Source organism: Rhinatrema bivittatum, chromosome 7 (genome assembly GCF_901001135.1).
Source record: "Rhinatrema bivittatum chromosome 7, aRhiBiv1.1, whole genome shotgun sequence".
NCBI lineage: Eukaryota > Metazoa > Chordata > Amphibia > Gymnophiona > Rhinatrematidae > Rhinatrema > Rhinatrema bivittatum.
The window spans coordinates 89,955,623-89,979,135 of NC_042621.1; the positions used below are offsets into that span (position 1 = coordinate 89,955,623).

Here is a 23,513-nt window from a genome sequence, read left to right on the forward strand (position 1 = left end):
CACCAAGAGTGGCATTGGTAACCTAAGGCACCATGAAGGGAGAATGAAGCAGAAAAGTTGGCAGGAGAAACCCAAAGGTTCTGTGCAAAGCAACACAAAGGGTGGCATCAACATGCCAAAGCAGCATGAGAGGTGCAAAGCAATCCCCAGATTGACAGAAACAACTCAAGGTATAAAGTCTTGGGTATAGCAGCAAGGCAGAATGAGAGAAAGAACCATAAGGTGTAAAGTCTGGGTACGGCAACAAAGCAGTAATATGAGAGATGTCAGGCATTTTATTGAAGTACTTTCCAATTGTCAGATATAATACAAGAAAATGAACTGCAAAAAGTATCATTTTCATGACATGAGTGTGATAACTCGAGCAGTAGCAGTTTGGAACCAACCAGAGGAAAAAGGAGGCAGATTCTGGCTCTTCCTAAGAGCAGATTATTTACAGTGAAAACCAAGCGCAGTGTAAAACAAGACAGATGAATTAGGCAGCTCACCTTGAAGTTCCGGTATCTCACAAATACTCTGTATCTCATGTAGCAAGTCTTAGCATATTCCTAGTTCCTGCCTGCTACCTGTGGCCTCTCTAACTCTTCTGGGCCCTGCCAACTTATGCTAGATTGAAGGGATCCTCCCTGGGCCCAGAAGCCCTTGCAGGGCTGTTCCTTAAGGAAGAACCAGCTAGATCTCTGTAGCCAGTCCCTTAAGGTAGTTTGGGGGAGTTTCTGGTATACTCCCTCACATACCCTCCTCCTCAGCTCAGCCTTACTAGGATGAGCATTTGCCTGTACAAGGGATACCACTCTTGAAAGGAAATCTGCTTTGACAGTCTCCCTTCCTGTCTTATGTTGGATTTTATAGTTAAAGGGCTGTAGGGCCAAGAATCATCTCATCACCCGTGAATTTGCCATATTCATCCATAGGAGCGTTTGGTGGCCTATTATGAGTGTGAACTGCTGTCCCAGCAGGTAATAGTGCAAGGCCTCTAAGGCCTCTAAGGCTCACTTGACTGACTTCTTTTTCCACTATTGAGTAGCATCTTTCTCATGGCATCAACTTCCGCTAATGTATGCCACTAGATGTTCTTGACCATCCCTCTCTTGGACAAAGACAGCTCCCAAGCCAACTTCTGAGGCATCTGTCTGCAACGTGAAGGGTTAGGAGAAATATCGCCTTATCAGGTTCAGAGCATATTGCCTCTTTCAGGGCCTGAGACCTTCTCTGCTTCCTCTGACCACTGAATCTTCTCTGGTGCTTTCTTTACCAACAGCCTTGTGATATACTGTGCCTTCTCTCAATAGTTGGGAAAAAACCTACAGTAGTATCCCATAATACCTAGAAATGCTCACTTTCACTTTTGTTTGTGGGACTGGCACCTGGGTGATTGCCTCAATCTTCCTGGTCTGTGGATGGACCTTGCCCTTCCTCAGAGTGTAGCCAAGATAATGGATTCCTTGTCCTCACAGGAAGCACTTCTTCAGATTGGTTGTCCTGCTTTCTTCAGACTGGTTAGGATGGCCTGGAGTTGGCTAAGATGTGTCTTCCAATCGGGGCGGCTGTGTAGCTTTGATGTGGGTGGAGCAGGCAGTCGACCAATCGTAGAAACATTGTGGGAGTGCCATGAGTCCAAAAGAAAGGACAGTGAACTGGAATAGTTCATCTGGCATCAAGAACATAGTCTTCTCTTTTGTCGTTGGTGTGAGAGGCACCTGCCAATACCCCTTGGTAAGGGCCAGAGTAGAGATGAACTGGGCTAATCTTAGACACTCAATTAGTTAATCCACTCTTGGCATCAGATACGCATTGAGGTTTAAGGCCTCGTTGACTATTTTGAAGTCAATTTAGTACCTTATGCTTCCATCTGGCTTTGGCCCCAACACAATGGGTGATGAACTGTTACATTCTTCTATAACCCTGAGCTGAAGCATCTCCTTCACTTCAGTCTCAATAACACGGCATCTGGACTCGGGAATCAGATAGGATCTTTGCCATACTACAACTCCAGGAAGCATAATGATGTCATGCTGCACCAGGTGGATATGACCAGGCAGGTTCGAGAAGATCGCCATGTTTTTCTCTACCAGTTGTTTTGTCAGCTCTCTGTGTAGTGGACAGCTGCTTTCTGAAAGGAACATGAGTTTGGTCCACTTCTGGTCCAACCTCTGGACCAATCTTTCTTCTTGCACCACTCTGTACTCCTGTGCAATTCACTTCTTCAGGATGTTTATGTGGTAGATTTGAGTTTTCATTCATTTATCTTGCTGAGCTGTTTTGTAATGCACAGGCCATGTCTTCTCCAAAACTTCATAGGGTTATTTCCAATGGCCTAACAGCTAGCTTTTCAAAGAAGGGAAGAGGACAAGGAAGCAGTCCCTGGCTGGAATGCTCTTTGGACCATGGGACAATTCTAAGCTTGGGCTTGGGAACTTTGAGCCTTTTCCAGGCATAGGCGGGCTCCCTTGCCAGCCTTTTATTAGGAAATCTTGCACTTGGTACATGAGTCAATGAGGTTATGCCTGAGGTTTGCTTCCCAAGTCTCGCAAGCTATGTCCAAGATTCATCTCAGTCTCCTTACATATAGTAACTCAAAAGGTGAAAATCCCATCAAGCTCTGTGGTTTTTCGTGGCTTGCGAACAGCATGTAGAATAGTAGTACAACCTAGTTTTTGCCATCTTCATCTATAAATTTCCTCAATATTTGAGTGTCTGATGAAAGTGCTCGAACACACCATCAGTCTGTGGGTGATACATCTAGGTACGCAGAGATTTTACCTTGAGCAAGGTGCAATGTTGTTTCATTATCTTAGAGATGAAAGGGGTATCCTGATCTGTAAGGATCTCCTTGGGCAGCCCAAGTCATAAAAAACCTCCATTAGGGCAGTCGCCACCATTGGGGGTCTTCATATTCCATAGTGGCACTGCCTCCGGATATCTTGCAGCATAGTCCAGTATGATGAGAATGAACTTTTTTTCTCAAGTCAATCTTAGTGGCCACCCAAGATCCATGCCCAGCCTTTCAAAAGGGGTCTCAATTATGGGCATTGATATGAGAGGTGCCACCTGTATGCCGGCAGGCTTTGTGAGTTGGCAGGTAGGGCAGGACCAGCAATACAACTGGACCTGTTTATGTAGGCCCAGTCAATAGAATTTTGCCAATATCTTTTCCCAAGTCTTTTCCTATCCCAAGTGACCCCCTAGAAGATGGCTGTGTGCTAATTGCAGGACCTTCTGACGATAGGTTTAGGGAACAAGGAATTGTTCTATCACTTCCCCTTCCACACTTTCCTTTGTGACTTGGTAAAGTAAATCCCCTTTCATCAAAAAATAGGGAGGAACCAGGTTTGTAAGCTGCGCTCCAGGGACTACCTTTCCGTCTAACCTTTGTATATGTTCTTGGGCCCACTTAAAGGACTCAGCCTCCCTCTGGGCCCGCTTAAAGCTCTCTGGGTCACCCCCATTTCCCCACTCAAATGGGCCAGGTGAGACATTCTGGGTGGGTATTTGTTCTTCCCTCGACTCCGAACCCTCCTCCCTGGCTGCCTCTAAATTAGCAGCATAGGTGTATTTGTCCTGTCAGCATTGCCTGCAGGACTTAGGAGTCTTAGAGCCTTTGAGTCTTTAAGTCTTTAAGAAAGAGATCAGGGTCCTCCAAGGGAAAGATTTCTGGAAAGTCCAACTCTTCATGGTTGTACCTAGACAATCCTGTTGTAAGCTGGTTGAAGTGTGGACAGTCCCATCCCATGATCATGGGGTAGAGTAACAAAAGAAGCCCTCCCACCTCAATTTTGTCTTGGCTGGCCAGGGTCTTCAGTTGTACCTGGCTCATGGGATACTGTTGATAGTCCCCATGAATGCATAGTAGTAATCCTCATAGTCAATGTGGACTTGCTTCACCAACTCTCTTTGAATAAGCATTTTCACATTCCCAGAGGAAGGGAGGGGGAAGAGGCTGGGGGTGGGCTGGTCCTCTCACTAGCCTCTTCTTTTGGTGGTTTTCCTGCCTATTTGGGTCAGCTTGTGTGGTCTCAATGCAGCATGGTAGATGTTGGGGGATTGCTGAACAGTTGCAGTATAGGGAGCAGGGTTGACCACATTCTGGTGCACATGGCAAATGCAGTGCTGAATGCTGGCCAAGCAGAGTATATCGATTAGCATGGTAGTCTGGCTACTATGTTGATTGGTGGGTGAGAGTAAGAACATAAGAACATAAGAAATTGCCATGCTGGGTCAGACCAAGGGTCCATCAAGCCCAGCATTCAGTTTCAACAGAGACCAAACCAGGCCACAAGAACCTGGCAAGTACCAAACACCAAGAAGATCCCATGCTACTGATGCAATTAATAGCAGTGGCTATTCCCCAAGTCAACTTGATTAATAGCAGTTAATGGACTTCTCCAAGAAATTATCCAAAATTTTTTTGAACCCAGCTACACTAATTTCACTAACCACATCCTCTGGCAACAAATTCCAGAGCTTAACTGTGTGCTGAGTGAAAAAGAAATTTCTCTGATTATTCTTAAACGTGCTACTTGCTAACTTCATGGAATGCCCCTTAGTCCTTCTATTATCCGAAAGTGTAAATGACCGATTCACATCTACTCATTCAAGACCTCTCATGATCTTAAAGACCTCTATCATATCTCCCTCAGCAGTCTTCTCCAAGCTGAACAGCCCTAACTTCTTCAGCCTTTCCTCATAGGGAAGCTGTTCCCTTTATCATTTTGGTTGCCCTTCTCTGTACCTTTTCCATCGCAACTATATCTTTTTTGAGATGCGATGACCAGAATTGTACGCAGTATTCAAAGTGCAGTCTCACCATGGAGCGATACAGAGGCATTATGACATTTACTGTTTTAGCAATCATTCCCTTCCTAATAATTCCTAACATTCTGTTTGCTTTTTTGATTGCTGCAGCACACTGAGCCATTGATTTCAAAGTATTATCCACTATGATGCCTAGATCTTTTTCCTGAGTGGTAGCTCCTAATATGGAACCAATCTTCCAGTCTTGCAAGGTCCTCCTATAATGTATCACACTCCGCTTGTGATTTAACTACTCTGAATAATTTTGTATCATCCGCAAATTTGATAACCTCACTCGTCGAATTCCTTTCCAGATCATTTATATATATATTGAAAAGCACTGGTCCAAGTACAGATCCCTGAGGCACTCCACTGTTTACCCCTATCCACTGAGAAAATTGACCATTTAATCCTACTCTCTGTTTCCTGTCTTTTAACCAGTTTGTAATCCATGAAATGACATTGCCGCCTATCTCATGACTTTTTAGTTTTCTTAGAAGCCTCTCATGAGGGACTTTGTCAAACGCCTTCTGAAAATCCAAATACACTACATCTACCAGTTCACCTTTATCCACATGTTTATTAACCCCTTCAAAAAAATGAAGCAGATTTGTTAGGCAAGACTTCCCTTAGCTAAATCCATGTTGACTGGGTTCCATTTAACCATGTCTTTCTATATGCTCTATGATTTTGATCTTTAGAATAGTTTCCACTATTTTTCCCGGCACTGAAGTCAGACTCACTGGTCTATAGTTTTCCAGATCGCCCCTGGAGCCCTTTTTAAATGTTGGGGTTACATTAGCCACCCTCCAGTCTTCAGGTACAATGGATGATTTTAATGATAGGTTACAAATTTTAACTAACAGATCACAAATTTCATTTTTGAGTTCCTTCAATTGCCTGTCAAGACTTCAGCTTTGATGGCTGGGATTGGCCTGCTCGGCACTCAAAATTGTTTGGCATGTTTAATAAGTAACTCCTGCCCTATTATGGACCAGGACATCATGCACCATAGTGAGCTTTGTTGGTAATTAATGATCAAATTGCAGAATAACCTGAGGGACAAGGCTTTGATGGCCCTGCATCCCCAACAGCGCTATATTGCTGTAGCAGGATACTATTGAGTATTTGTGAATTAAAATTCAGCAGGCAAGGGTGTGGTCACCCCTGGGGATTTAGAATATGTTTAGTAATTTATATTAGCAATTGAACTGACCTATGTTGCAGCCCTATCCATCCAATAAAGATCTTCTTTTCAAATAAAAGTGTGAGAGAGTTATCTCTTAGAAATGCATTAGATAAAACTGGGATGGGAGGGTAAGGGATGGAATGGAAAATTATTATATAGGAAAGAGGAGGTGGTCGCAACTGAGATGGTTGTATGTGTTTTTTTGCATCACAAATATATGTGCATACTAAAACATACATGTGTAGTTTTAGTATAAAAATTCATGATATTTTATAAACTGTGTGACTCCCAGCTCAGTTTATAAAATATTGCTGAAACTTTAGACGTACTAGCTTACATGCGTATGTGCTGACTTACATAAATTATTGAAAATTATCTTCTTAATATACAAATAATTGACACAAACTAATTCATCATACTTTTATGCTATTAATCTAACAGTTTGGTTCAGGGCTATTAACTGAAATGTGGTACCTACTTTCCCTGATGCTGCCTACCTTTTTGAATCAAAGATCCAATGACTTGAGTAAAATATCCAGTCAATTTAATTCTTATTTCGCTTGAATATGCTTTGATGCTTTTAATGCGACTGCAACATTGCTCCCTACTTAGACAGCAGGGGGTTAAGAGGAACTGGATTCAGATGACAACCGAGGATCTCGACTTACATGGTCTGGGATACTGATACATAAGGGGAAAAGCACAGAACTGCTTCTACAGCCAAATCCTAAAGGAAATGAAGAAAGCTGCATGGAGGTAACTTGCTGGTGCAGCGGTTACTACCCTTAATCAATAAGCCTTGATACATTTGACGCAACTCCAACTTTGCTCTCTGTTTCAATGGCAGGGGAAAAGGGTATTGGATTCAGATAGCAACCAATGAAGGCCAATGACTTTTACAGTCTGGGGAGCTGATAAGCATGGGAGTTACCTGCACAGAGTAGCAGTTACTACCCTTACAGAAGGCATGCAATTACTACCTTTAGCCAATAAGCCTTGATATTTCTGATGCAACTGCAAATCCACTCTCTGCTTTGAAGGAGGATGATGGTGGGTGGAGAGAAAGAGGAATTTGAATTCAGAGACAACCAACACGAGCCATGACATTTTTTACAGTCTGGGATACTGATGCACAGACATTAAGGAAAAAACACAGGACTGCTTCTACAGCCAGGTCCGTAAAAAAAAAGCATGTCAAGCAGCACTGACTGATACATGGGGGTAACCTGCATGGCTTGGCACATACTACCATGGGAAGCTTGCTGGGCAGACTAGCTGAACCATTCGTCCTCTTCTGCCATCATTTCCTTTTTTTTTGTGTTTTCTGTGTTTCTATGAAATCAGAAAATGTTAAGATAATGCATTTGATGGTTGAGTTATTCATAACAGCAACACAGTTAGCAGAAATCATAAGAGTATATTAATCAACTCCCATTGTTTTCGCAATTGGCTTGTCTCCAAATTGCCTAAAGCAGTAACAGAATCAAATAATAATATAATAAATCCAAAGATGATGTAAGGACAGCGGAAGCAAGATGGCCGCTTGACTGAGACGCCTATTTCTGCTGCTCCTTATCCACCACTTTTCTTATGCTTTTCAATGGCTCTCAAGTGCAAAGAGAAGGTGAGGGTCTATCCCCCTGAGACTTCTTAACTTGAAGAACAGCAGCTTATCATCTCTTTCACGTCTCCTGCTCCTGGTTCGGGCGGTGAATGTCCTGGTGTGTGAGTCAATGGAGAAGCATTGACTTCTCCTAGGGAGGAGGTTTCCCTCAGTCCCTGCTTGCAAGCTTTTCTGCCGGCTCCCAGATGTGACTCTCTTCTGATGACCATTGAGGTGCAGAAAGATGACGGTCTGCAGCTGGCATGGGAGGGGGATGTTGAAGGCTTGGCATCTGGTGTTCCATCTCAGGGAGGGCAAGATTTGATGTCATCATTGGCCATTTCCTTGCCTGATATTTCTTCGGAGAATCTTGGGGCAGCAATGTTGTTTGAAACCCCAGATCTTGGTTCTCTTATGTTTCAACCATCGATGGAATGCTTTCCTCCTCCTAAGAAGCTGGCAGAGGTAACTCTAGATTCCCTATGGGAACTGATGTCCCAATTTGGCCAGGCTCTGGCTTTATCTACTAGCAAACTGTATTCCTTTGTGGGGAAATTAGACCCCCTGATGGGTTTGCATGAAGCTAAACTGGGTGACCATGAAAATAAAATTTAATGCAAGAAGATTTGACTAAGATGACCACTATTCAGTCTCAAGTAGTTCAAGAGTAGAACATTATTTCTAGAAGGGTTGAGTTCTTGGAAAATTCTTCACGTCTCGTAATGGGTGAACTTCCCATTATGACTTTGCAGAGATATTTTAATGAGAAGGTACAGAGAAGGGCAACCGAAATGATAAAGGGGATGGAACAGCTCCCCTATGAGGAAAGGCTGAAGAGGCTAGGGCTGTACAGCTTGGAGAAGAGACTGCTGAGGGGGGATATGATAGAGGTCTTTAAGATCATGAGAGGTCTTGAACGAGTAGATGTGAATCGGTTATTTACACTTTCGGATAATAGAAGGACTAGGGGGCATTCCATGAAGTTAGCAAGTAGCACATTTAAGACTAATCGGAGAAAATTCTTTTTCACTCAATGCACAATAAAGCTCTGGAATTTGTTGCCAGAGGATGTGGTTAGTGCAGTTAGTGTAGCTGGGTTCAAAAAAGGTTTGGATAATTTCTTCGAGGAGAAGTCCATTAACTGCTATTAATCAAGTTTACTTAGGGAATAGCCACTGCTATTAATTGCATCAGTAGCATGGGATCTTCTTGGTGCTTGGGTAATTGTTGCCAGGTTCTTGTGGCCTGGTTTGGCCTCTGTTGGAAACAGGATGCTGGGCTTGATGGACCCTTGGTCTGACCCAGCATGGCAATTTCTTATGTTATTATGTAATGATGTTTTGAAAATTCCATCTGATTTTTTGCCATCAATAGATAAGGCTATTTTTTTTGCCCTTTTCTTCTAGTCCTGTGCCTTCTCCTTCTTTAAATGTTACTCAACTTATTGAGTTATCTGGTTATGAGATTATAGATTATGTTGTGTCTGTCGGTCTTCGACGGCTTTGCCCCACTAGTTGCACCCCTATCTCGGCTCCTCCCGCTTACCTGGGCAAGATGTCTACCACAGCGTCGTCAAGCCAACTTCTCTGGCGTCCTCGGAATGGCTATGGTGCAGCCGTACGCCATTGCTCCTTCCAGGTACCTGCTACGGTGCGCGCGCGCACGCAACCCTTGTCTAAGTACACCCAGTGGCGCGAACCTCGAGGGCGTTCCCTCATCTGACGTCACGCCACTCCGGGTATATCTACTTCTCAAGATTGCTAGCTCATTGATTTGGCAAAGGCTCGAATGGTCACGAACTGTTCCTGTCTGCGCTACTCTGCAGCTTCCCTGCTGCCTGCAGGAAGCTCTCCTTCTGCCCTTCGGGTTTTTACTACTAACTTGGGTACCTGCTCCGCAGGGTCCCTCTGTTCTATTTTCAGGTGCCATTTAGGGAACAGGTACTCAATCCTCGAGGGCCTGCTCTCCCTGCCTCAGTGCTGCAGAACCTCCTGACGTCACCAAGGAGAGAAGGGCTCCCTCTGCCGAGGTCCCTGAGACTACAACTCGCCACTGCCACCTGGTGGCTATCTTCAAGCTGTATAAATAAAGAGTTCAATCCCGGTGTTTTGTGTGTAGAGTCTAGTCCAGTGCTGTGGCTCCTCAGGGGGCTCCTCTCGGTGGGCGTGGTCATCTCCACAGCACCCAAGAATCCACTAAAACACACGTGATAACAACAGATTATGCCACCTACTTGTTTCTTTTGTCACTGATGGGGATCTAAATAAAACAATGTCTTTATACCATACATCTGATACTATATTGTCAATATTTTTACATTAGCACTTGAACCGTTGTCACTCTCACCCTGATGAAGCCGCTATGAAGGTGAAACATTGAGGCCTTCGTGTCGGGGATAGAAGATTAATTTGAAGATTCTTTGTTAATACAAAAGTGATTGGAGATAGAAGAACATCTTGAAGGTTCTTTTCTATCATGAATTCATTTTATGAAAATTAACCACGACTCTTCAATCAATAATAAGTTTGACATGCATGGAAGCACTGCTTGTCGCTAATCACATACAGGAGTACATCCCTTCATTGTTATATAAGAAAAAACATTTGGCTGCTGAGCCTATGACTTTCTGAGATTTATATGGACATTAATCTTATTTAGGGAATTTTATATGAATATTTTAGTGGGTGAATGCTGTTTTTATTAATGCTGTGAGATTTGTTACAATAAGAATAAAAATTTTCTATTATAGATATTCTTTTCTGTATCACTTGTTCCCTCATGAGTAATTATATACCTAGGTGGGGACTATCTATAGAAAAGTTTTTTTTGTTTGACTATATATATATATATATATATATATACATAAAATACAGAATTATCCAGGTAAGTGGCAATGGCTGAATATCCATTCCTATTCATCGCTACTTAGCTGGATAAGTACTTATCTTACTAAGTGGTCGATGGGATATGGGCGTAACAGGGAGGAACTATTTATCCTGCCTACATAGCCAGATAAGTAGTAATGTTCAAATTTATCAGGTTAAGGCCTGGATTTATCAAAATGCACTAAATATCGCATGCAATAGGAAAAGGGGCGTGTTTTATGGTAATAGGCTGTTTATCGCAAAGTGCGCTATCTTAGCACTTCGCATAGGTATTAGCGCAAACTGTGATAATTTTTTCGCACTTTGCAATAAGTGCCAGAATTGTTGTATTTCCTACCTACAACCACTAGGGAGAGAGAGAGAGAGAGAGAGAGAGACACTAGCTATAAGGCCCTCTACCTAGCTTGATGTTACCCAGGTAGAGGGTCCATCAAGTTAGGTTGAGAGAACACTGCACAAATCTCATCTTTGGCTGAGTTTCCTCACTCTGAAGGTCATCATATCTTCACAAGAGTGCACTGTTCTGTTCGTATGTCGCACTCTGAATGTCAAAGTGGCCCCCCACAAGACTTGCCAAAAGTTCCTTGTGGTCCAGCGGGGGTCCTGGAGCGATCTCCTCTACGCGGGTCGTCGGCTGCCAGTATTCAAAGTGGCGCCGATAGCCTTTGCCCTTACTATGCCACAGGGGCTATCGGCGCCATTTTGAATACCGGCAGCCGACAGCCCGAGAGCAGGAGATCGCTCCAGGAACCCCGCTGGACCACCAAGTACTTTTGGCAAGTCTTGGGGTGGTCAGGAGGGTGGGGGGCCTATTTGTTGGTGATCTGTTGAATTCGTGGGGGTTCACCATACATTTCGGAACCCCCACGAATACAACGACTATGGCATATACGTTGCGGATTCACAATACGTCGAAAACGAATGCACACCCCTAATACCTACACCTCACCTCAAGTAGCTAGGTGGGTCTCATATAGAGGTATATATACCTACCTAGTATGAGGGTCTTATAGCTAGTCTCTCAGTCTCTCTCTCTCTCAGTCCCTCTCTTTTGTGCTAGGCTAGGTTCTCTCTCCCCTAGCAGCTTAAAATACAGAAAGTGCTATTTGCAATAACATCGCAAAGTGCAATAAAGCCATATCACACAGCTTAACGCAAATGAAAAAGGTGTAGTTAAAGCCATGCAATATGGCTTTGCGAAGCCAGCCTATTTGGCCAGAAATCCCACCCCAAATCCCTCCCCTTTTCCTAATTTGCATCGCACCATGCGTTCTGGTGTTTTCACATGCGTTAAATGTGCTTTTCGCATGCAAAAATGCCTTAACACATGCAAAAACTCCATGTAGCACTTTGATAAATGACCCCCCTAAATTAGCCAGATGGGTTAAACCTGTTCAATAGGTCTAAAGTTAACCAGATAAGAATGATCTGTCCAACTAGCAACTTATTTGGGTATATTACGATGTGAATTAGCTGGCAAGTCTTATCTAGTTAACTCAGCATGATTTTTTGGAATATTGACCTCTGTGAAGATAATTTTCTAACTGCCCATATTAGTGCATAATTTCACTTTGAAAATTATTTCAGGAAAACTACCTGCACACACTTACACCTGCTAATTTACTTAGGTAGTTTTTTTTGATAAAAATTAGCAAACCATACAGTCATCCCGTCACTCATAGTAGATTACCTGCCAAAGCATGCAAGTGGGTGCAGGAAATATATCCAATGATTCTTTGGTCCTGAGAAGTACGTCCCACTTGTACCTGTGAAGATTGTAAAAAAAAACAAGAATGAAAGAAGTTAATACATTTTTGCAAAGGGCAACCATTATAGAGGTCTCAATTTTCCTAATTTCATCTGTTTTATGTGTGATCTTTATACACTGTTGACAAATATTTAATTAGAAAACATTCACCCTGTTTCTTGAGTATATTTTTTGTTCCAGTTCTCAATGTACAGAAAATTGCTACATATTGTACATCCCTGTTATAGTATAGACTGTACCCCTATGAGGTAGATATTTAAGTTTTCTGCCATCTAGGGCCTCATTTTCCAATATCGCAGTGGTAACGCATGATAACGCGAGGGGGCGTGTCCCATGCAAATAAGGCATTTTTCGTGCAGCGGGGAAACATCGCATGATGCGATGTTTTCGCCATTTGCGGAAATGGATTCGCAAATCGCGCAAACATCGTGCACCGCGATAAAACAACCAATGAATCTTCGCAGTACACGAAAGTTTTGCCTTCTTTCCACCTTTTTTAATGTGTGGAATACATCTGGACTGTGCTACTAGGATGGTATTTTTTTTAACAATGACCACGCCTCTTGCACACTTTTTACCTTTGTAGCTGCTCCTTTCAGTTTTTTTCTAAATATTTTTCTCATTTTATCAAAGTTTCCCTTTTGAAAGTTTAGAACAAGAGCCGTGGATTTGCTTACTGTCCCCCTTCCAGTCATTAATTCAAATTTGATCATATTATGATCACTATTGCCAAGCGGCCCCACCACCATTACCTTTCTCACCAAATCCTGTGCTCCACTGAGAATTAGATCTAAAATTGCTCCCTCTCATGTCGGTTCTTGAACCAATTGCTCCATAAAATGTCATTTATTCCGTCCAGGAACTTTATATCTCTAGCATGTACCAATGATACATTTACCCAGTCAATACTGGGGTAATTGAAATCTCCCATTATTACTGCACTACCAATTTGGTTAGCTTCCCTAATTTCTCTTAGCATTTCACTGTCAGTCTCACCATCTTGACCAGGTGGATGGAAGTATACCCCTATCACTATAGTCTTCCCCGACACACAAGGGATTTCTACCCATAAAGATTCAATTGTGCATTTATTTAGCATATTTTTGTATTTAGCATATTTTATATACCGAGGTATAGCAGAGTTGCCTTCACACCGGTTTACAGTTAAAACAACCTGAGTAGTCTCATGCAGGATGTTTATCCTGTTGGGCTCTATGCCATCCCGGACATAAAGCGCCACACTGCCTCCCGGGTGCTCCTCTCTGTCATTGCGATATAATTTGTACCCTTGTATAGCACTGTCCCATTGGTTGTCCTCCTTCCACCATGTCTCTGTCATTATTCTATGTCATTATTCACTGCTATACATTCTAATTCTCCCATCTTACATCTGGCATTAGCATACAAACATTTTAAAGTTTGTTTTTTGTTTGTATTTTCATTCTGCTTTTTAATTGATAGGAATAAGTTAGAATTTTTTTAGCTCAGGTGAGTTTTTAGTTACACTTGGACTACTTTTCTTATTATTGGACTACTTTTCTTATTATTGGAACCTCTCTGTTGGGATGCCCTAATTCTAATGCATCATTAGTATCCTTTGAAGATACCTCTCTTTGAACCATGCGCTGCTGAGCGACTGTCGGCTTTCCCCTTTGTTCTAGTTTAAAAGCTGCTCTATCTCCTTTTTAAAGGTTAGTGCCAGCAGTCTGCTTCCACCCTGGTTAAGGTGGAGCCCATCCCTTTGGAAGAGACTCCCCCTTCCCCAAAAGGTTCCCCAGTTCCTAACAAAACTGAATCCCTCTTCCTTGCACCATTGTCTCATCCACGCATTGAGACTCCGGAGCTCTGCCTCCCTCTGGTGACCTGCGCGTGGAACAGGGAGCATTTCAGCGAATGCTACCCTGGAGGTTCTGGATTTAAGCTTTCTACCTAAGAGCCTAAATTTGGCTTCCAGAACCTCCCTCCCACATTTTCCTATGTCGTTAGTGCCCACATGTACCATGACAGCCGGCTCCTCCCCAGCACTGTCTAAAATTCTATCTATGTGACACGTGAGGTCCGCCACCCTCGCACCAGGTAGGCATGTTACCAGGCGAACCTCACGCCCACCAGCGACCCAGCTGTCTACATTCCTAATAATCGGATCACCAACTATGACGGCTGACCCAACTCTTCCCTCCTGGGCAGTAGACCTTGGGGAGATATCCTCGGTGCGAAAGGACAATGCATCACCTGGAGAGCAGGTCCTTGCTACAGGATCCTTTCCTGCTGCACCAGGTTGATGCTCTCCAATCATGAGACCTTCTTCCTCCAAGGCAGCACCAGGGCTGCCAGTCTGAAGTTGGGACTTGGCTACTATGTCCCTGAAGGTCTCAGATCCTCCAGGTCTGCCACTCTAGCCTTCAGAGATCGGACTCATTCTCTGAGAGTCAGGAGCTCTTTGCATCGCATGCACATGTACAATTTCTCACCAGCGGGTAAAAAATTATACTTGTGACACTCGATGCAAAAGACTGGGAAGCCCCCATCTTGCTGCTGGACTGCTGCCTTCATCTCAAATTTGTTCAGTTCCTTCTTAAGTTTTAGGTTGCTATGGGAGTAGGAATGTGTCTAATTAACGTGCTTTAAATGTATTAGTGAATTCACTATATGTCTAGTAGTGGCCTACAGGGGAATGATCAAACTCTCAATAAGGTTTTTTTTTTGGTAAGTGGCACCTGCCTATAAATTAAAGGATGAGCTAGGGTTGGGAGGGTTGGGAAATACAAACAGTCTAACTTCAGTTAGTCAGCCAGAGTGACTCACTGCTCTCTTGATTAACAAATGTTGGTACCTAATCAAACCAAGTCACACTACTCAACACCTTTCCAAGGTGAGTAACTGAACTGAATATTTCAACCTTTTTACTTAGGTATACACTGCTCCTAGCTGATTTCTAGCTTCTGGCTACTTTTTTTTTTGTTTTTTGTTTTTAATATACAAACGCTCTAACTTCTGCTTACTAGCTGCCTGACAGACTTTTAAAAATAAACACACTAACTACTGCTTACTATCTGCCTTACTGACTGACTATTTAAAAATACAGTCTAACTTCTGTTTATTCGCTGCCTTACTGACTATTAAAAGCACAAACACACTAAATAATATTCCCAAATAGTTAACTTTGCTCCAATACTTTTAAAAAAGACAATGACCCAATCAAAAACTTACTGTTTCCTTTCAGCCACCAGCAAGGTGATCCTCTCCTCTCAGTGTGTAAAAGAAGATAATGATAAAATGTTTCCATTTTCTCTATTTAACACTTATTGCTTGAGATTGCACAAGGGGTTGAGCTGATGTCATAAGATAAACCTTATTTCTCTCTCTCCCTGTTTTCTGCTTTCAGGTTTCTGATCTGCCCAGCATCTGAGCAGCAACTTCTAAAGAGAGTAGATATTTTTGTTTTGAATAGTACTTATTTGAAAAAAAAGATGTAACTATTTATTGGAACTTATTATTAAGTGGCATGTGTATTCTTTGTGCTGTATACTTACTTTGACAACAAAGGTTGAACCACAGCCTCTAACATTGGGTTATGGGCCCAAACACCCAGTGAGTAGCCTTTTTGGATTTAACAGGTCTTAAACACAGAATGTGTTTTAGCCATGACAGAAAAGTCCATAAGATGATGGTGATAATAGATATGTTCTTACTCAACCGGAACAACTAAGAACATATTTAGACACTCACTCTTAAATATGCTATGCAATATGGGAAAAATTATTTTTTGATATGGGATGGATTAAGTAATAAGTGTATGTAAATCAGCAAATTTCCATTATGGGTAATGCTCCTAATTTCTGTTGAAAAACCCAGATTTTCAACCTTTTCTTGACTTAATTTCTTAAAGTGTTGGATAATAAGTAAGGTGGTAAATGCTTCTATGATATAAATCTATGTATAAGATTGTTGTAACTTATTCATCTATTTTTTTGTATAAATTGAATAATGCAATAAAAAAGAATAATTTTTGTACAAACAGGCTCAAGCTAAAGTAGAAGACCTTGTGATGCTATAAGATGGAAAATCCTATTGTGCGTGGTCAACCAAGATGTGAGGCCTCTTTAGGAAAATGGACATTATGAATGTGCTTGAAAAAGATTGGCTGAAAGAGAAGCCAAGCAGCAGCAGGAAAGGCATGAAGCCAAGTTTAATGTAGAAATAATCCTACATGTAAGTGATGACATCTTAAAGCTAACTGCAGATCTGCCTACAGGGGAAGAGACGTGGTAAACAATTAAGGAGACATTTGCATTGGTATCTATAGTTTCCACATCCATAATTTTCCAAAGACAGTTAAGCACAAAGGGGTGAACATGGCTACACATGTTTCAGAGTTCATATCAATGCCAGATTGGCTCATAAAGGAATTTATACTCTACTCCTTACCTAAGAGCATTGCAAGCACTGGGGCAGATTTAAAAAAGTACGCGAGCTCGTACTTTTGTTCGCACACCTGGGGCAAACAAGAGTACGCCGGATTTTAATAGATATGCGTATAGCCGCACGTATCTTTTAAAATTCGGGGTCGGCACACGCAAGTCTGTGCAAAATCAGCAGCCTGTGCGCGCTGAGCCGCGCAGCCTGCCTCTGTTCCCTCCGAGGCCGCTCCGAGGCCGCTCTGTTCCCTCCGAGGCCACTCTGAAATCGAAGCGGCCTCGGAGGGAACTTTCTTTCCGGCGCCCCCCACCTTCCCTATCCTTCCCCTAACTAACCTGTCCCCCGGCCCTAATTAATTCCTCCCCCTACCCCCATGTTCCGGTCCGGGGGCTGGTCCGGAGGCTGCAGCCATGACCCCGTAACGCCCCCGATGATGTGCCGGCCGCAACACGCCCCCCAGGAAAGCCCTGGGACTTACGCGCGTCCCGAGGCTTGCGTGCGCATCCGAGCCTATGCAACATAGGCTCGGCGTGCGCAGGGGGTGGAAGGGGCAGCTTTTCAGAGATACGTGCGTACTCCTTTGAAAATCTGCCCCACTGTGTGCAGTCTTAGATATCTCTGAAACAGACAATAGCACAACTTTAAACATGCAGGCAACTGAAAGAGCAGAAAAAGATCATAATGTTTTTCAAATGAAAAGGCACTGCAAACCAAATAAAGATAATAAAGATAATTTTAGAACTGCTTCTACCAGCAGGAAATAAAAACCATTTGAAGAAGGGATTGGAAGGGGAAGTCTCCAAACTGCAATAAGACAGAAGTACAGATAAAAAAAAATATCCACAATGATGTTCGTATAAAAATGTTTGTTGAAGATAATAAACAAGTTAAATCAAGATAACAAGCACAGATACAATCTTGATTCTGGTGCCTCATACTAATATGTGTGCAATGAAAGCGCATTCATTTATTTAGACAAACACTACAAAACAGATTTGTTTTGCAAATAGCAGGACTATTGAAGCAAATGGAAAAGGAAAAATTGAGATATATTGCTTGATTGATTAGGGGGAAGTTAGAATTTTTGAGTTTATGAATGCTTCTTGGACACCTGAACTTGATGTAATTATCTATGTCTTTGTTATATGATGAAAAAAGGTTGTGAGATCCATTTTAAGAACAATGAATGTATAGTGCAGAAAGATGGTGAGATGTTGCCAAAAGCATTGAAAAGCAAATGTAAACGTACTTGAAATGTTGCAGCCTGTAGATAGGTGCAATGCATTTAAGGCTTGTTCACATGGAAACACAAGGATCAATTTATGGCACAAAAGCTGAGGTCGTAAGAATACTTAAGATCAGGAGAGAGGAACTTGCAGAGGGGCTTGAACTTTGCAACTACAAAGATGTTTATAACATTCCCTGTGAATGCTGGGTAAGAGCAAAAGCAAAACAAAGCTCATTTCCTGTGCTGCAAACAAATATTGGATGTTTGTGCAGATGTTTTTGGCCACCTAAGGGTGACAAGAGCTATTTTCTTATTCTTATAGACTGCTATTCAAAGTTCACTAATAACTATCTTTTGTCAAATAAAAGTGTAGATTTTGAAAAATTTAAACATTTCTGTGCCTATGTTGAAAATAAATTACAGAGAAAAATTAAGAGGCAAATTTTATAAATTTGCACACACGCGTACTTTTGTTCGCGCACCAGGTGCGAACAAGAGTACGCGGGATTTCAATAGATATGCGCGTAGCTGCGAGTAACCATTAAAATCCGGGGTCGGCACGCGCAAGGCTGCCCAAAATCGGCAGCCTGCGCGCGCCGAGCCGCACAGCCTGCCTCCGTTCCCTCCGAGGACGCTCCGAAATCGGAGCGGCCTCGGAGGGAACTTTCCTTTGGCCTCCCCCCACCTTCCCCTCCCTTCCCCTACCTAACCCACCCCCCCTGGCCCTATCTAACCCCCTACCTTTGTTGTACAACTTGCGCGTGCTCGAAGCAGGCGTAACTTGCGTGCATTGGGCCACCCGCCGGCATGTCAAAGTCCGGTCCGGGGGTTAAGAACATAAGAACATAAGAACATAAGAAATTGCCATGCTGGGTCAGACCAAGGGTCCATCAAGCCCAGCATCCTGTTTCCAACAGAGGCCAAACCAGGCCACAAGAACCTGGCAATTACCCAAACACCTAGAAGATCCCATGCTACTGATGCAATTAATAGCAGTGACTATTCCCTAAGTAAACTTGATTAATAGCAGTTAATGGACTTCTCTTCCAAGAACTTATCCAAACCTTTTTTGAACCCAGCTACACTAACTGCACTAACCACATCCTCTGGCAACAAATTCCAGAGATTTATTGTGCGTTGAGTGAAAAAGAATTTTCTCCGATTAGTCTTAAATGTGCTACTTGCTAACTTCATGGAATGCCCCCTAGTCCTTCTATTATTCGAAAGTGTAAATAACCGAGTAATATCTACTCGTTCAAGACCTCTCATGATCTTAAAGACCTCTATGATATCCCCCCTCAGCCGTCTCTTCTCCAAGCTGAACAGCCCTAACCTCTTCAGCCTTTCCTCATAGGGGAGCTGTTCCATCCCCTTTATCATTTTGGTTGCCCTTCTCTGTACCTTCTCCATTGCAACTATATCTTTTTTGAGATACGGCGACCAGAATTGTACACAGTATTCAAGGTGTGGTCTCACCATGGAGCGATATAGAGGCATTATGACATTTTCCGTTTTATTAACCATTCCCTTCCTAATAATTCCTAACATTTTATTTGCTTTTTTTGACTGCTGCAGCACACTGAGCTGACGATTTCAATGTATTATCTACTATGACGCCTAGATCTCTTTCTTGGGTGGTAGCTCCTAATATGGAACCTAACATCGTGTAACTACAGCTAGGGTTATTTTTCCCTATATGCAACACCTTGCACTTGTCCACATTAAATTTCATCTGCCATTTGGATGCCCAATCTTCCAGTCTTGCAAGGTCCTCCTGTAATGTATCACAGTCTGCTTGTGATTTAACTACTCTGAATAATTTTGTATCATCTGCAAATTTGATAACATCACTCATCGTATTCCTTTCCAGATCATTGATATATATATTGAAAAGCACCGGTCCAAGTACAGATCCCTGAGGCACTCCACTGTTTACCCTTTTCCACTGAGAAAATTGACCATTTAGTCCTACTCTCTGTTTCCTGTCTTTTAACCAGTTTGTAATCCACGAAAGGACATCGCCTCCTATCCCATGACTTTTTAGTTTTCGTAGAAGCCTCTCATGATGCACCGGCCGTGACACGCCCCTCGACACGTCCCAACATGCCCCCCCAGGAAAGCCCCGAGACTTACGCGCATCCCGGGGCTTGCATGCGCCGCCGAGCCTACTCAACATAGGTTCGGCGCACACAGGGGGAGTTTGGGCCAGGTTTTCGGGGGGGTATGTGCATATCTTACGCACGTACCCCTTTGAAAATCTGGCCCTAAGAGTTTTAGAAGTGATATTGAAGGGGAATTCTGCAGCAAAGAAACAGATGCATTTCTAAGAGACAAAGATATAAAGCATGAAAAACTATATGCTATAGCCACATGCATGAACTCAGAAGATTTCTGGACCTTGCTCCTACAGAGAAGCATGTGATTCAAACAAGGAGAAGCTAATCCATGTCTTTATTCTAGACACAAAAACAGAAGTTGGATATATTTTCTGTGTTATGTAGATGATCTGATTGTATGCTATGAAAAGAATATTAAAGTTCAGAGATAATAGATTATTTAAAAAAAGAAGTAGAAGTAAAACTGCTAGGAAATATAAGATAATATCTAAGGATTGAGATATAAAAGGATAAAGATGGACATTATCTGTTGAATCAAAGACAAACATTCAAAGATATTGTAGATTTTATTGGTCTGTCTAAAGCCAACAAAAGTAGTACTGCCATGGAAATAGGCTACAAAATGGAGGTGGAAGTAAAAAAAGACTTATCAATAATAATCATTACAGGACACTAATTGGGAAACTTCTCTATATTGCAACAGTATCCAGATCTGACATACCGTAGCTAATGCTGTGAGACTACTTAGCTGAAGAGTGAATAATCAAACTCAGGGAGACTGGACAGTAGTAAAAAGGCTAGGAACGTACCTGAAAGGGACAATAAACTGAAGTTACCAGCAACTGAGAATTCAGACCTGACTGGGTATGTGGATATGGAATCAGGAGACAGGACAGATAACAAATCAAAACCAGGATATATTTTCTTTCACAAGTGTGCAGCTATCACATGGTCAAGCAAGAAGCAGAAAGCTGTGGCTTTGTCTTCTATATAGACAGCGTATTATGCTACAGAACAAGTAGTCAGAGAACTGTGGAGTTATTCTCAGATTTTGGGATCGATCCACTGATACCAAAACAGTTTTTTGAAGACAATCAAGAGTGTATCAAAATGGCGAACACAAAATAAATTAGGCCAAACATGTAGACAAAAAATACACTATGTGAGGGATATGAGTGAGAAGGGACTGGTTAAGCTGAAATACAGCCCCACATAGAAGATGGTGGCAGATATATTAGCTAAGCTTTTCTTCAGGGATCATTTTTTGGCCCTGCATGATAAATTGGGACAGGGTAATAATAGACAGCAAATGTTCAGTGTTGCTGAGAAAGGGAATGTAGGGAACACCAACTCCTAAAAGTGTAAAAGGGAGGGAAGGATCTTATGTACATTTCTGTATATTGAACTAATCATAGACAGTGCCGTAGCACTGCCTATGATATATTTAGGGTTGGGAAAAGTGCCACCCTCCCAGCTACAGCAATAATCAACCAACATAGAAAGATCGGGGTTTTTTTTGTAAATTGTAATACTAAAGCATACAATCTGGAGTATTTTTGCTTATGCTTCTATGACTCATATTTCCCTTTCTATATTTCATATTTTGATAATTATTCAATGAGAAAGCTGTCATGAAAGCTGTCAACGAGGATTGCTATATGAAGAAAGCTCACACAGTGATAACATTTAAAAGGTAGATTTTAAAAGCCTTGCAGGTGCAAACATGGCCACTTACACATGTGGCCCGAGTTAAGTGAATTTTAAATAGCCAGGAAGGGTGTGTGTGTGTGTACATTAAGGTATGTGCGCCTGTCCAGTGAACATTGGGGAAAGGGAAAGAGAGAGACTCTTTAAAAGGCTGAGTCTGATACTCTCTATATATAGTCCATTGTAAGGGGGGTGGGGCACTTTGATTCAGGGTGAGCTTTTGAGAGCTGTGTTGGGGTTAGGGAGGTGGTGTTATAGATACATTCAGAAGGATCCATTGTAAAATTGACATCAGTAAAAATTTTAGACTATGAGTGATGAAAAGGAGTTGATTTGTACAATGAGGCTAGCAGAGACAGCAGTGTACAAATCAACTCTTTTTAGAATTTTCATCACTTCTAAGGTAAAAATTTCTTTACTGATGTGAATTTTACAATGGATACCTCTGAATGTGTCTATAACACCACCCCCTTAACCCCAACCCGTCTCCTGAAATTTCACCCCAAATCAAAGTGCCCCCTTACAATGGTCCATATATAGAGTATCAGACTTAGCTTTATAAAGAGTCTCTCTTTCTCTCTCTCTCTCTCTCTTTCTCTCTCACTCACTCTTTTAAGGGCATGTACACAGCCCTTTTAAATTTTACCATTAAGTGAATATTAGATTGGGTGATCTAGAGGGGTCTTATTTTCCATTTTTTGATATGTTGTACTTAATGGATTTTATGAGGTATTTTTTATTGTGCATCAAAAATAATTATTTAAATAAATCACAGCCTCTGGTCACTTGCTCCAGAAGGCCTACATTCTGTCAGAGGCAGTGAGGGTTGAACCTGTAGTCCTGGGTGGTCCAAGCCAAGAGATCTTGTAGTGGAGTCACAGGGACTTTAAATCAGCAAGCACCCTGCAGAAATTACTAAGTGAAGTAAAATCAGGGCACCCCCACCTCCAAAGGCTCCCTATTGGAATATTTGGGGTTAGGATTTTTGGCTAAAAAATACCAACCTCCTCCTCCTCCTTCACAGCAGGTAACAATTTTATATAAACTGTAGTACTAAGATTACAATTTGAGGTATTTTTCTGTATGTGTCTATGACTTATATTTCTCCTTCTTCATTTCATATTTTGATAATTATTCAATGAGAAAGTTGTTGTTAATCCTGTCAACAAGGATTGCTGCACAGTGGTGTATCGAGAGTATCTGGAACCCGAGGCAAATTCTTCAGCACCCTCCACTGATGCACACACAGATCCACACTTGGGCTCCACCACATGCACATACACACATACAGGCTCCCACACACATACAAACACAAAGGCCCCCCTGTACATACATATACACAGACACTCATACACACACACATATACTCAATGCTCATAAGAACATAAGAAAATGCCATACTGGGTCAGACCAAGGGTCCATCAAGCCCAGCATCCTGTTTCCAACAGTGGCCAATCCAGGCCATAAGAACCTGGCAAGTACCCAAAAAATAAGTCTATTCCATGTTACCATTGCTAATGGCAGTGGCTATTCTCTAAGTGAACTTAATAGCAGGTAATGGACTTCTCCTCCAAGAACTTATCCAATTCTTTTTTAAACACAGCTATACTAACTGCACTAACCACATCCTCTAGCAACAAATTCCAGAGTTTAATTGTGCGTTGAGTAAAAAAGAACTTTCTCCGATTAGTTTTAAATGTGCCCCATGCTAACTTCAAGGAGTGCCCCCTAGTATTTCTACTATCCGAAAGAGTAAATAACCGATTCTCATCTACCCGTTCTAGACCTCTCATAATTTTAAAC

The 23,513-nt window shown here is 42.2% G+C and overlaps 1 protein-coding gene across 1 annotated transcript in view; it reads right to left on the reverse strand.

The window, feature by feature from the left end:
• The window catches only part of SMPD3 (sphingomyelin phosphodiesterase 3), a 387,050-nt gene that overhangs the window by 114,994 nt on the left and 248,543 nt on the right, over positions 1 to 23,513 (reverse strand). Inside the window, exon 5 of the mRNA XM_029608663.1 lies at positions 12,162 to 12,237. Within this exon, the coding sequence (XP_029464523.1) occupies positions 12,162 to 12,237 (76 nt within the window). The remainder of the gene's footprint in view (positions 1 to 12,161; positions 12,238 to 23,513) is intronic.